Here is a 14674-nt window from a genome sequence, read left to right as displayed (position 1 = left end):
CAGCTAAAAGTCTGGAAATGGTGATGATTTGTTTTAATTCTAACATTGCCTTCTAGTCCGCCTCATCAAGAAATTGCTCTCTACTGAACATTCAGTTTAAGAATTCTGGAAATAATACTAGCCAAGCATTTGGAAATGACCAAATTGGGTAAGGTTGCTATGCTGATTGATAGAAAACCACACATTGAGAAATAAGGTTAAGTTTACTTTCTATTCATGCACACCCTTTTATGAAATAATTAATTCAGCATAATAATTTAAAAACAACTTACTTGGATCACTGCGCCTATGAGTAAGGTGACTTTTTTTGGTATCAATTTAAAAGGAGGAAATACCTAGAAGTAGGACAAAAATAATATTTATTGATAAAGTTAAAATCCAACTATTTGGATAACAATAACAATATAATTATTTTCATTTCAATGTACCTTCTTGCTCTACATGTTTCGTTTCCATTTTTCTTTTTAGAGTGGCTTTATTTTGTCTTTTTAAACTTCTGCACACAAAGCAGATTGCCATTTTCACTTTCTGCCTTGTCATTATTTTTCTCTTAAATTTTCCTTGAAAAACATTTTAGGTTTTCCCCCCATGTTTGTGGATGTGTTCTGCCAATTCTACACCTTGTTGTCATCTTTTCTTGTATTTTAAAATTATTTTATTATCTAGCAATTACCCGTATTCTATTACAACTTTGGAGCTTGAGCATTTTCATGGCATTTCTCTTATTAATCTTCAGCTTCTTTCTGAACTATTATCTCAAGTGCATTTTTCCTCTACTTTCAGCTTGTACTCTCCACCCTCATAACTGCCTAACATTCAGTCTCTTGCACTCCTTTGTTTGGATAAGTGCAACGAAAGCAAAATAATCATCCAGGCTCTGATACTTACTAACATGATTAGTAACATATTTCGTGATATATCAAGCTAAGTGCAGAGCATTACCACATCCAGATTTCAGCCTAATGATACTGATATTTGTCCATAAAAATAATTTTGCTTTCAGTTTTTAAAATCATTTTGAGTGATGAGCTTTTCTGGCTGAGAAGCATGATTACAAAAAGTCACCCTAAAAGCATGAATAGCTAACAGTGAATATATTTACTTCAATCTGCTGTGGAACTGAATAAATCTTTGCACCATATCTGTCAGTGACAATACCCGTGACACTGGTTTGACCTATGGCCATGCCTTGCACAAGAAAAACAGCCGTGTATTCATCAGACGTTTCACCAAGGGCTCTGCAATAATAAAATGTATGAATTAGTAGACATCTGAATGTCCCTTTAGAAGCACTAAGGAGCAATTTCCTCAATTTAATCTAATGTATAATTTTCAGTTGCAATGATAAGCTGATAACATTGTGAGAAATATCAACAAGATTGTGTTGAGCTGTATGAACAGATAACTAAAATTATATAGGTAACCCTTGCTTAATAAACACCATTTGGACTTGAAACTGTGTTATTAAGAAAGACATCATATGACTGCAATGGACTTATGACCTCACTTCCATTGTGGTTAAGCATATTACCATGTCATTCTTAAGCAAGACATTTTCCTGCCAGCTTCTCTATCAACTCAGCTTGTCAGAAGCCAGCTGTGAAGCAATTAAATGATGATCATGTGATCATGGAATGTTGTGACAGTCATAAATATCCACTGTTGTTTTTCTATAGTACTTAAAACAGAATAAAACAAATGAACTTACTTTAAGGAAATAATCTGAGATGCTGCCTTTAGAGTTAAGTCCATGAATTTGAAGTTTTTACTGTGGAAGTATTTCTTTGAAGCATCCAGCACTCTGACATAGGCTTTAACATTTTTGCCAATTTCTACCTATAATACATATTTACAGAGTTTTGCATTTCAATTCAAACAATACATTCTGTTTATATGTGGCTTAAAATGTTGTGCACCATGATCAGTCTACTACTACAGAATTACTGCAATCAGAGTGATTTCACTATCTCTTAGCAACTGTAGATTGCAATCAAACTTGCTTCTATGTCAGCTTTCTTAGAGGTACTGGATTATATCTACAATATTCCCAGCCAGTATAACCCCCTGTTACCATTCTAGATTAAGCTGTGGAATAAGTCAAGAGGTTTCTGTGCAGTTCCCTTGCCATAATGTGAGAAAGGTACAGTTTTATTTATTTACTGTATATCCGTTTGTTATTTTTAAAGTCAAGGCAGAGAACATGGGAATACAGCTTCCTTCTCCTATTTTGTCCACAAAAGGAATTCAGTGAGATGAGATGAGATGAGATGAAATTGAGTGACTCATCCTGAGTCGCCCAGATAGCTTTCATGGATAAGGTGGGACAGCTTATCAGTGTTCTGGTTTCTAGTCTGATAGTCACTAAACCAAACTAGCTGAACAAACTAATTGAACTTCTGAACTGCATTTACTTTAGTTACCTTAAGCTTATCAAATACACCCCTTATGTTAAAACAAGGCCTGTTGATTGCCTGCTGTTCCCAAACCATACCTGCAACTCTGATTGCATCATTGAAATTTGACAGCAAAATGGCAATTTTTGATAATTATAGTTTCCCCCCCTTCCCTTTTCTTTTATAGAAATAAGAGTAGAGAGATGCCTGTTTATGAAGAGTCTCAGTCCTCCAGATTGCCCAAAGGTGCTTTTCAAAAAGAAAGTGGACTTTCTTGGGGGTTTTTTCCTCTCCAGTTCGGACTGAATGGTGAAGAATGCCTTTTTGATAAAAATCATCCCCATTCCCCTTTTTTAATTAACTCTAAATTGTGCTATCAAAATTCAGGTTATTTTGGAGAGATTGGGGGATAGATTAGGGGACAAAAATGGGTTAAGTCTGCTTCTAAGAGACCTTCAGATTTCGTCCTCATACTTAAGTCTACCCAGATATGTACCCTCTGCCCAAATATGTTAGATTGTTATAATTGGCTCTCATATTGTGGGATAGGCCACAAAAAGAAACACATGCTCAAGCTGCATGCCCATGTTCAAACAATATGACTTGCCAACATTTCCTAGAATTCTGACTTAGTTGTGGAGGGAAAGCAATTAACACTGCTTTCATTGTGTATATACAGTGTATATATACAATGAAGACTTTTCTAAGGTGTCTAAAATATTTAACGTATGTATGTATGTATGTATGTATGTATGTATGTATGTACGTATGTATGTGCGTATGTACGTATATTGTTTATCAGTAGAACAGAGTATGATCTAGAAGTATTCAAAGTGTCCTCAAGTCTTTGGTGCCTGCTGAAGTTGGTTGTTGTTTTCTTGCCAACTTTCATTACCAAACTAGATAACATCATAAGCTGGTAATTAAATGTCTGCAAGAAAACAACCAAGCCCAGAGAGCACCAAGGAGCCACAGTTCAGCCCTGAGCTACAGATACTATTCTCTTCTATTGGTACTCTTATATGCATTCCTTGGAGCAAAATAAATCATAAATAAAACTCCAACCACTTGCCTATAATGAATTAATCTTGAGGAATCTTTGAATAGAATATTTTATTGCTGCAGTAAACAGTATAGCAAGCCATTCATTTAGAACTGAATACTAACCTTATCAACAATTCCAACGTATACTTCTTGTATATTAGAAACATACACATCAGTTTTAGCAATGGTGGAAGATGCAAGACACAAGTCATGTATCATTACAGATACTGACCCTGGATATAAGGGATATATCTAAAATAAGGAGAAGAAAATGTTATCAAATGTTCTTCATTAGTTATTATGACTATTCTTTACTTAAATCTATTCTTTACTTAAAATAAATAGCTTTACTTGAAGTTATTGTGCTTTAAGGAAATAAGAAATGGTAAATAACACTGACAAAAGAAAATTGTGTAGTTAAGATTAAGGAAGACATTTTTCCACATAAGGAGAAGATGTTCTTTCCAAATGAAGTTTTAAAATATATTCGAGGAATCTAATTTCACGGAGACAATAGAAACAGCCTGCAGGTAACAACTGCATTCAGGTGCCTCTAATGCAACTATTAGCCTCTAGTCTTGTATTCCTTTTTTGAAAACAGAAAGAGAAAAAAAAATACAAATCTTGGCGAGAAAGGATCTTACAAATAAGTCCTTAAAAGCGAGTATACAGAGTGAATTTAAGGCAAAAAGAAAGCATCTGTACTGCTGGGTATTTTATTCTTGATGATACTACATAAATTGATGGCAGTTTATGTTCCTGAAGAACAATTTCACATTTCAGGGAAAACTTTTAATCATAATCAGTTTTTGTCATATCTCACAAGGTATTGCAATTTTCTGTAATGTCTTCAACCCATTTCTTTTAGGTTTGGCTGTTAGTATCTTTGAGCTCACACATTTTCTGAAACCCTCGAAAGCCTATGAAAGTCTGACACTTTGTAAAGTCATTACCTAGACCAGAGGTCTTCAAACATGGCAACTTTAAGGCTTGTGGACTTCAACTCCCAGAATTATCCAGCCAGCATAGCTGGAGGACCCCCGACCTAGGCTCAAGGAACTTCAAATGCCATACAAATCAATGAGATTTATCAATATATCTCGCTTTACAATATTTCTATTTCGTGTTCCAAAATATATTATCTCTTAGAGCTCACATCAGCAAAGACAAAGCTGACTTAAAACTATTACATTCATCCACATGTAAAGCAAGTTATGTAAATAAGGAGGGAAAAACATGAAAGGACAGAAATTAAAATATGAATGTCAAATTGAATGGTAAATTGTTAGTTAATTAATTGGTGTTTAATTCTTTAGTCACACTAAAGAATTTTACTTTGCTGAATGTAAGTCTAACTTGAGCAAAGTAAACTTATAGAGAATATAATGAAGGCCCATCAGACCATTAAGAGACTGCCTCCATTCACCTCCCAATGTGATATTGTGTGTGTGTGTGTGTGTGTTCTTTCAAGTCAAGTATTGACGACACAATCCATGCAGTTTTCTTGGGAACATTTTGGGAGGTGCTTTACCATTGCCTTTTTCCTAGGGCTGAGACTGTGTGACTGGCCCAAAGCTTCATGCTCTAGGAAGGAATAGAAACCACAATCCCCTATTTTCTAGCCTGGTATCAACTAGAACTAGCCTGTTACTTTAGCAATAACAGTAGCACTTAGACTTCTATACCATTCCCTGGTGTTTTACAGCCCCCTCTAAGCAGTTTACAGAGTCAACCTATTATCCCCAACAATCTGGGTCCTCATTTTACCCACCTCAGAAGGATGGAAGGCTGTGTCAACTGGGAGCTTGTCAGGATCAAACTGCTACCCTGCAATATTGCATTTTAACCACTCCTCCATCACAGCTCCTTTAAGAATGTTTTTCACTGAGCTTTTTTGAACAAAGCAGAACAGACTTTGGTGTCTTTTTATTATCCTGACATAATCAGGACTGGTGGACTCTTATTCCATGATTTCCGTAAGTCTTTGTATTTCTAAGTTCACTTCATTTAAAGTTCTCCTAATACACTTTACAAAAACCAGAGGATTTTCAATGGTTTTATTTTCTCAAAAGAAGAAATATATTATTTGCATCATAAATACTTACCAGAGCAATGTTTTTACCTTCTTCATATACTATTTTCACAATATCTACAATACTGGTATTAATAAAAAAATATCCAGAGCCCCCATTAATAATCAGTTCGGCCTGTGAAGAAAAGCACATTTTAGAAAATTCACACTGTCCATGTTTTTCTTAAAATAAAGACTGGGTCTTATTTTCTTTTGGGCCCCAAAATAAACAGTAGGGCTTATTTTCAGTGGGTGTCTTATTTTTCATCCATGTATGGAAGGCCCACTTCTTCTGCTTGCTTGTGGCAGGGCAGCAGGCTGCGTGGAACACCAGTGCCACTGCTGTGAGGCAGGAGGGTTGGATCTGCTCCATGTGGCCTGTATCAGCTTACCCCAGGACCTCCTCAACAAGGCCATCCCATCCCCAACATGTGCTTCAACTTATGGCTGAAGCTCCAACAAACTATTCGGCCTCCTCCACCTCTTGCTGCCATGAACCAACAGAAGAAATGGGCCAGGAGCCATGTGGGTTTCTGCTGTATATGGCCTCTAGTGCTGATGCCATGAGGCAGGTGTCTGGGCATGGAGGCCCGGAGTAAGGTTATGTGGGGCATGTGGGTTAGCTCAACTGTCCCCTCACCTCATTGCTGCGACACTGTGAGCAACCCGGCGAAATGGGCTAGTGGCTGACTGTGCAGGCTCCTAGTAGCATTTATTTTGGGGAGTACGTCTTATATTAGGCGCGTGTGTAAAAACATGCTAGGGCTTATTTTGGGGATAGGTACACACATACAGATACAAACACAAAGACCTACCTTAACTGCGTCATGATTATAAATAGTCACTTCTTTAGGACTTATTTTAACATCTTCCACAAGTATTAGTTCAATACCTGCATTTACAGGTAAAAGAGGTTCATACTGTAAAGAAAAAGCAAGAAACAAAGCAGAATAGATATTGAGTTACCTGACTATTATAAGGTTCTTTTCAATTCTTTTGCTATTAGAGTTGAGACATATCATAACAATGAAGTTAGAATGTAGAATAGATTTGTAGTTATCTATTCAAGTTTACTCTGCAGCCCTCTTCATTATATCATGACATGTAGGCTGAAAGTCTTATACAGTAATTATAATTCACATAAGTTGGAAATTTATGTCTACTGTTCTTCAAGAAAACAAAATATAATAAGCAGGAACTTGCACGAATCCCAGCGACCGATTAGGTCCCACAGAGTTGGCCTTCTCCGGGTCCCGTCGACGAAACAAGGTCGTCTGGCGGGGCTCAGGGGAAGAGCCTTCTCTGTGGTGGCCCCAACCCTCTGGAACCAACTCCCTCTGGAGATCAGAACTGCTCCCACTCTCCTTGCCTTTCACAAACTCCTAAAAACCCATCTTTGCTGTCAGGAAATTGATTCCCCCGGGCCGTTTCATTTTATATATGGTTTGTTTGGGATGCATGACTGTTTTTATAATGAGGGTTTTAAACTGTTCTTTTTTAACCATTAGATTTGTACTATGTATTGTTGTTGTAAGCCGCTCCGAGTCTCCGGAGAGGGGCGGCATACAAATCTAATAAATAATAATAATAATAATAATAATAATAATAATAATAATAACAACAACAACAACAATAACAATAATAATAATAAGTATTATCTGACACTTTTCCAAATTTAGTATTTTCATTGTCCTCCCCCCTTTAATCTGGGAACAAGAATATGAATACAGTTCTTTCCAGTATATTTTCTTGAAAGATTAGGCATGCCAATTCATTTGGGGAAGATATATGCTATTGCTTAGAGCATAATATTACTGAGCCTTCAGTAACAAATGTTACACCCTACCTTAGAAACATAGAAACATAGAAACATAGAAATCTGACGGCAGAAAAAGACCTCATGGTCCATCTAGTCTGCCCTTATACTATTTTCTGTATTTTATCTTAGGATGGATATATGTTTATCCCAGGCTGAATTAAATTCAGTTACTGTGGATTTATCTACCACATCTGCTGGAAGTTTGTTCCAAGGATCTACTACTCTTTCAGTAAAATAATATTTTCTCATGTTGCTTTTGATCTTTCCCCCAACTAACTTCAGATTGTGTCCCCTTGTTCTTGTGTTCACTTTCCTATTAAAAACACTTCCCTCCTGGACCTTATTTAACCCTTTGACATATTTAAATGTTTCGATCATGTCCCCCCTTTTCCTTCTGTCCTCCAGACTATACAGATTGAGTTCAATAAGTCTTTCCTGATACGTTTTATGCTTAAGACCTTCCACCATTCTTGTAGCCCGTCTTTGGACCCGTTCAATTTTGTCAATATCTTTTTGTAGGTGAGGTCTCCAGAACTGAACACAGTATTCCAAATGTTGTCTCACCAGCATTCTATATAGCGGGATCATAATCTCCCTCTTCCTGCTTGTTATACCTCTAGCTATGCAGCCAAGCATCCTACTTGCTTTCCCTACCGCCTGACTGCACTGTTCACCCATTTTGAGACTGTCAGAAATCACTACCCCTAAATCCTTTTCTTCTGAAGTATTTGCTAACACAGAACTGCCAATACAATACTCAGATTGAGGATTCCTTTTCCCCACCTTAGTTCTATACTGTACTACCTTTTATCCCTTGTGTTCAAAGTTAAATGCACTAAATACATGTATGTAAATATTAAGTTTGCAGGATCCAGTCTGGGTTGGTCACCTGGAGTGACTTATGACATTTATGATCGTTGAAGGATCCCCATTATCACGTGATCAAAATTTAGACTCTTGGACTCATATTTAGAAGAAGTCCCAGGGTCTTCTGATCACCTTTTGCAACCTTCTGACAAGCAAAGTCAATGTGGAAGCCAAATTCACTTAACAACTGCAACGATTCACTTAACAACTGTAACAAAAATGGTCATAAAATGGGGCAAAATTCATTTAACAACTCATTTTGAGCTCAATTGTGGACATAAGTGGAGATTATATGGCATATGGTTAACTCTAATACTATGAGCAGTTAGTTTTTTCACAACTGAACTCTCTTCAGGTTAAACCTGCATTTATGGCAACATATGCAAAAAAACAATTTAGAAGCTACCAAAAAGAATAATGAGGAGGAAGGAATGATAGATTTCAAAACTAGATAATCTATTTTAATATTTTGTTTTACTTTTACGGGTCTAAATTATAATACTTTATGTTTAGGATGATGGTAAAATACAGTACAGTGATACCTTGTCTTACAAACTTAATTGGTTCCGGGATGAGGTTCTTAAGGTGAAAAGTTTGTAAGACCAAACAATGTTTCCCATAGGAATCAATGGAAAAGCGATTAATGCGTGCAAGCCCAAAATTCACCCCTTTTGCCAGCTGAAGCACCCATTTTTGCGCTGCTGGGATTCTCCTGAGGCTCCCCTCCATGGGAAACCCCACCGCCGGACTTCTGTGTTTTTGCGATGCTGCAGGGGAATCCCAGCAAGGAATCCCAGCATCGCAAAAACGAGCACTTCGCTGGCAACAGAAGTCCAGAGGTGGGGTTTCCCAGCGAAGAGAGCATCAGTGAAATCAGCATCGCAAAAACACCGAAGTCCTCGAAACCCCACCTCTGGACCTCTGTGTTTTGTGATGCTGCAATTTCACTGAGGCTCCCCTTGCTGGGAAACCCCACCTCCGGACTTCCGTTGCCAGTGAAGCATCCGTTTTTGCGCTGCTGGGATTCCCCTGCAGCATCAGGGGAGCCTCAGGAGAATTCCAGCAGTGCAAAAATGGGTGCTTCGCTGGCAACGGATGTCCGGAGGCGGGGCATCGCAGCAGCGGCAGTGGGTTTGTAAGGCAAAAAAATCTTAAACCCCGGGTTTGTATCTCGAAAAGTTTGTATGATGAAGCGTTTGTAAGACGAGGTATCACTGTATATAAATATTGTATTATGAATGGAAATAGAAGATATATCTTATTGGGGCAGTAATCTGAGGTTAAAAGGTATTACCGGTTTCTTTACTTCATTGGTAATCAAATGAATATGTTGATAGCCAACTGCAGTAGCTGATATTATTGTTCTTCCTGGTTTATGATGAACTAAAACAGTTTGCAGGCCTAAAAAGGGGCAGAGAAAATTGGAAAAGTAGTGGGTACTACTGAATAAACCACGTAGCAATAAAGTAGCCTTCAAAGTTACACCGCACCACACCCTGCCCTCCCATTTTTTAAATATCCTTAGAAAAATATGACACTTCTTTTGAAATAGCTTTCTGTGTCTATGAACAAAGTTTCATTCCAGAAAGCAAAGGTTGGTAGTGATGGAAACTGAATTAGTATTGTTTTTAAATGTGAGGGAACAGTACCTTGCATTTTCTTCCGACTGTTTCCATGATCTTTCATAGACAGTTCCATAGGCATCCTTGCCTCTATGCTTGCTAATAAATGGTCTGTTGATTCCCAGGTTATAGTAAGAGAACTAAAATTGTCAAATTTATTCCCCTGATGATCATAAACACCTAGCTCCAATACAGGGTTGCGGAAAATTGAAATAGGGACCTAGAAGATAATTATTATTTTACAAATATGAAAAATAACTTTAAAAATGCACATGCATCTGGGCACAAAAATGCACAAGATTAAAAACAGGCAACAATATTCTACTATATTGAACAAACTAAACATTTTAGCAAAGATTTTGGAATGTAGCTGTAGAAAGGCAGCTGTAGAAAGGCAGCTTTCCAATGCTACTGGTTGAATACAATTGGATACAACTATGCGTTGATACATTTGTTACCCCAGGTCTTGTGAATAGGATTTTGACAAAAGCTAACAACACCTCTTCAAATGTATTATGGTGGTATACTGTATGTCCAAATCATTTTCCTGAAGGCAAGTTCATGAAGTTGCTTGTCTAGATCCTTAATCTTCCAGGATATTTTTTACCACCATAACTTATTTTTCTCCAGTGCAACTGGGAGACTTCTAACCAAAGCATTGAACAAAATCATTATCACTCTGTTTCCAAAATATTTGTTGGGCTTTTATATCAGCAATTCTTTTAAAAATGCTAGAAGTGGGAATTAGCATTGAATCAGCTTTCTCTCCGTCTGTCCTATCTTAGTAAAAATGCATTAGGCAGATCAAGGATAATGGCAGGCACCAAGGTAAATATTTAGTGTTACCATATTGTCTTTCCCCAATTCATACCTACCCTTTGTTTGTCCTGATGAAGGAAGGGACAGGAAACATCCATCTCAGGATCTGCAGATACAAGTGCCAAGGAAAACCGAGAAGGAGTGGCACAAAACAATGTCACATCAGCTGACTCAACAGCTGGAAAAGGGTTTGTTACAGTGGGTTTGTTGCCAATTGTTAGTGAAATTACCTGCATAAACATTGGTGAAAATAAATAATAATAATAAAAAGTTTGTACCTGGCAAAACACGTATTTTTTATGCAATGCTATTTAAGATAGATCATTAAGGTTGAGTATTTGTTTCAGTAATAGCCTGAAATGTTGACAAATAAAGTTATATCATTCTGACATTTATTTTCAAAAGCAATTCTAGTCCATTATTAGAGTGCAACTTTATTGCTTTAACACTGCAAAATAATATTACTTTTTTAGGATTTTGAAACAGATGGCTGAACATTATGAAGACAAGGGGCATGTGCACATATAACTGACTGCTTCAAGGAACGCTAACTTATTACTGTATTTTAATGATAGAATGTCTTTATGGGCAGAATATTCTCATATTTACTGTTTATTCCAAGTAAATTTAGATTATATGAATATTAGAGTTAGAATTTTCCATATGGTGCTGTTGCACAAAATGCATTAACAATATTTAAAAAGAAGTTTGACGCAGCAGAATGAGTATGTTATGAAACTATTTTCTTTAGTATTTCTTTTAATTGTTGTACTCACGCCTAATACCTGACTTCTATCATCACAATTTGTTGAATGAACCATACTGACCTGCTAAATTGTTAATGATAAGAGAGGAAAAAAATCTTATTGATGCTATGTTTCCATATTCTACTAAAGTTAAAAGCCATGTACTTAGATAATCGTTAGCTTGTTCTATTATATTTTATTTTTAGAGGGTGGAAGTGATAGCTATGGACCACTAAGAAACAGGTTAAAATGTATTACTTTTACAATAAGGTTAAAATATCATTGATAATGATCAGAATCTACAATCTTGGGCTATTGTGGCTTTATAATCCAACTGTAACAGCATGGGAAAAGGTTTTTGAGGGCATGTTACTTCAAAGATTTAAGATTCAAATGAAAGTCTTATCCTTTTAGGATATAACTGCCTAAATTTCTCTCCTACCACAAAATCCCAAGTCCGGCTCAGCTGCCTCATAAATGGTAGAGATGTTCCTGGAAGAGCTGAGTAAAAAAACTGTAGGAGCGAGTGACAAGAGTATTCCCAGCAATCAAGGCATGAAAGACAATCCAGCTGCCAACTGAGGCAAGCAGACATTTATATTAGGCAGAAATGATGTAAGAAGATGCTGAAGCAGGCGATCATTTTACTACTGATAATGGCAAACACATCCTTTCATAATGCATAGGAAGATGCAATGATAAAGCTCTCCTGTATTTTACCATATTTCTGTCTATTAGATCTAATAGACAGAAATATTGAGAAGTCCACTATGCAGTCCAGGGGATGCTCTTCTCAGATTGGATGGCACTCAAAACGCTACTGAGAAAGAATTGAGAATCTTCTGGAGGTAAAATGTCTCACGTTAGGGCTCCATTTAAATCTTTTGGCTGTCTAGTTACTGACATTGCCATGCAGGAAAAAGAAATCTAAACCTGAAAAGACACAATTACCTGGAACAAGAAGTGTGAACATTGGGAAAGCCAACATATCACAGAGACAGTAAAAATTGCCAAGAAAAGAAAAGCCACGAAAGATAAAGATCTCAGGAAGAAACTTATCAAATGATTTCAGAGAGCTAATAAAAAAGACAAAAAGCGCTATTACAATGACATCTGTAAAAATATTGAGACAGACAAGCAAGGAAAATTTTCCAAACAAAATCTGTGAGCTCCCAAAGAAGTTGAACCTTCAAATGCCTATGTCAGTATTTGATGCAAAGAAGACCAAAGTAAGATGGAAGGCTTATAAACTTATATACAGATGTTTACATTCTTTAGAAATGTCAATGTCTGTAGAAAGTAGAAATATCAACATCTAAAGTAGCTTAAAACAGGGTCCCAAAGTGGCTGCACAAGCAGTAGGAGAGTACACTTGCCTATGCAAATCTACTTACATGAATGGCTGGGGCTTGCATTTATGTGTGAAGTTCCATTTGTGTGAGTGATACAGGTGCAAACCCTGCTGCTTGTGCAAATGGAGCTGCATGCACAAGCGTGTACAACCACCATTTGCACAGCCCAGAACCATACCCACTCCCCTGACTTGGCTGGTTCATAAAACTGGAAAAGTTGTAGAAGTTACTTAGAAGACAGAGAACTTACGAGTAACTATAGTACTAGATGGTTAGATGAGCAGTCTGGTCATTAACAATATGAAGTTTGTAAGAATTAATGTAATGTTGACAGAAATATGGCAAGTAGTTGAAGATAAGGCTCTAATCAAGCTATGTCAGCAGATTTATTTATTTATTTATTTATTCGATTTTTATGCCGCCCTTCTCCTTAGACTCAGGGCGGCTTACAACATGTTAGCAATATCACTTTTTAAACAGAGCTAGGCTATCTGGAGAAAGATACAGGGACCAACAGATCAGTTCATATACAGTACTTTGAAATTCCCTTTCTGGGTAATTAGTACCAAATAGGAAATTTGAAAGTGTTGTGGAAACTATCATGCAACATCCTTGATGTTATATGTTAACAAAATAATATTTAGGCTCATCTAAAAAGGCTTTTAATCCTACATGGAAAGAGAAATGCCAGATGTTCAACTTAGTTTAAAAAACACTGATGCTGACATGCGCTGGATAATTGAAAAAAACCAATCAAGCAAAAAAAAAGTTAATTTGTGTCTCAGTAATTACAGAAAGATCTGTAATTGTATAAAAACTGTGTCAGGCGATAGAATGTGAGAAAGAAAACTGGATCCTGGAATTTCTTATTGTATTCATTGTATGTTCTATATACACAGAACACAGTTCAGGATAGAATATGGTGAAACAGACTAGCTCAAGGTTAGTAAGGCCAGATAAGGCTGCATATTCTTTTCTTGTTTATTCAGCCTGCATGCTAGATATGTATACTGAGAGTCTGTGCGTTTAAGGAGATAAGCATGGTTTTAAAACTGAATGAACAAACATCAAGAACCTGCACTATGCTGATAGAAAAATTCCAATAGATAGGAAAGAAAATATATAAATGCTTTTAAACTTTGGTCGTGGAAAAGGCTCTTCAGAATATTATGGCTATTTAGATATTATGGATTCAGATATTATCAAATATTATGTGAAGAAAACAAATAAATCATTGAACAAATCAATGCACCTTTTTAACTAAAAGATCAAATGACCAGAATTCCATATTTTAGACATATGAAAATCCAGCTCCTATGAGAAATGATAATGCTGGTAAAGGTAAAGAAGAGGGAAGGAGGGGAGGGAGGGAGGAAGCTAGGGAGGAAGGAGCAACCAGCAGCAAAATGGAAAGATTTAGTAATGCTGATGTTGGGTGCACAATTAGGGAGGGTCAAGTTGGGCATAGATTGCCCTGTAAGTGTAGTTATGCAATGTCACTAAGACTTGATAGCACATAATCAATCAGTGATTATATTTGATCGTGGTTTTTAGATTCCATTCTCTTATATTGGTTTGCAAAAGTGTTCTATTTTATATGAAGTATTAAAACTTAAGTCATATCTACAATTTTTTTAAAAAATAGGCAAATTCAAAAATTCAATTGCTAAGTTAAGTGGACAGGAAAGATTTTTTGATCCTTTGTGAAACTGTAATTATTATGTTATTACTGTTATATTTGTTTAAATGTCTAATAAGATGAAATATGTTTTTCAGGGGGGTTTTATTGCTGTTTTTTACTCTTATGACTCTGAGGAATAATAAGCAATTATGTTATGTCAAGAAATAAACACTGAGTTAAAGCAGTGGCACATTTCATGATAAAATAACATTTGTAAATTTAACAAAATTTAATTCTTATGAGTTAAGTAGCATCAGTAT

At 36.4% G+C, this 14674-nt stretch overlaps 1 protein-coding gene and 1 long non-coding RNA gene across 2 annotated transcripts in view; one reads left to right on the top strand and one right to left on the bottom strand.

The window, feature by feature from the left end:
• LOC139160543 (uncharacterized) overlaps positions 1-10911 on the top strand; it is a 136414-nt gene extending 125503 nt beyond the window's left edge. The window contains exon 5 of the long non-coding RNA XR_011557958.1: positions 10713-10911. This is a non-coding gene — a long non-coding RNA (uncharacterized lncRNA). The remainder of the gene's footprint in view (positions 1-10712) is intronic.
• Positions 1-14674, bottom strand: part of NUP210 (nucleoporin 210) — an 89485-nt gene that overhangs the window by 31702 nt on the left and 43109 nt on the right. Inside the window, exons 16-24 of the mRNA XM_070738546.1 lie at positions 10692-10865; positions 9844-10036; positions 9489-9595; positions 6324-6428; positions 5543-5644; positions 3561-3689; positions 1709-1836; positions 1103-1238; positions 273-335 (exon numbers count right to left, since the gene is read on the bottom strand). Coding sequence (XP_070594647.1) covers positions 273-335; positions 1103-1238; positions 1709-1836; positions 3561-3689; positions 5543-5644; positions 6324-6428; positions 9489-9595; positions 9844-10036; positions 10692-10865 — 1137 coding nt within the window. The remainder of the gene's footprint in view (positions 1-272; positions 336-1102; positions 1239-1708; positions 1837-3560; positions 3690-5542; positions 5645-6323; positions 6429-9488; positions 9596-9843; positions 10037-10691; positions 10866-14674) is intronic.

This window comes from Erythrolamprus reginae, chromosome 2 (genome assembly GCF_031021105.1).
Source record: "Erythrolamprus reginae isolate rEryReg1 chromosome 2, rEryReg1.hap1, whole genome shotgun sequence".
In the NCBI taxonomy this organism is placed as follows: domain Eukaryota; kingdom Metazoa; phylum Chordata; class Lepidosauria; order Squamata; family Dipsadidae; genus Erythrolamprus; species Erythrolamprus reginae.
This window is presented reverse-complemented; position numbering and strand designations above follow the sequence as displayed.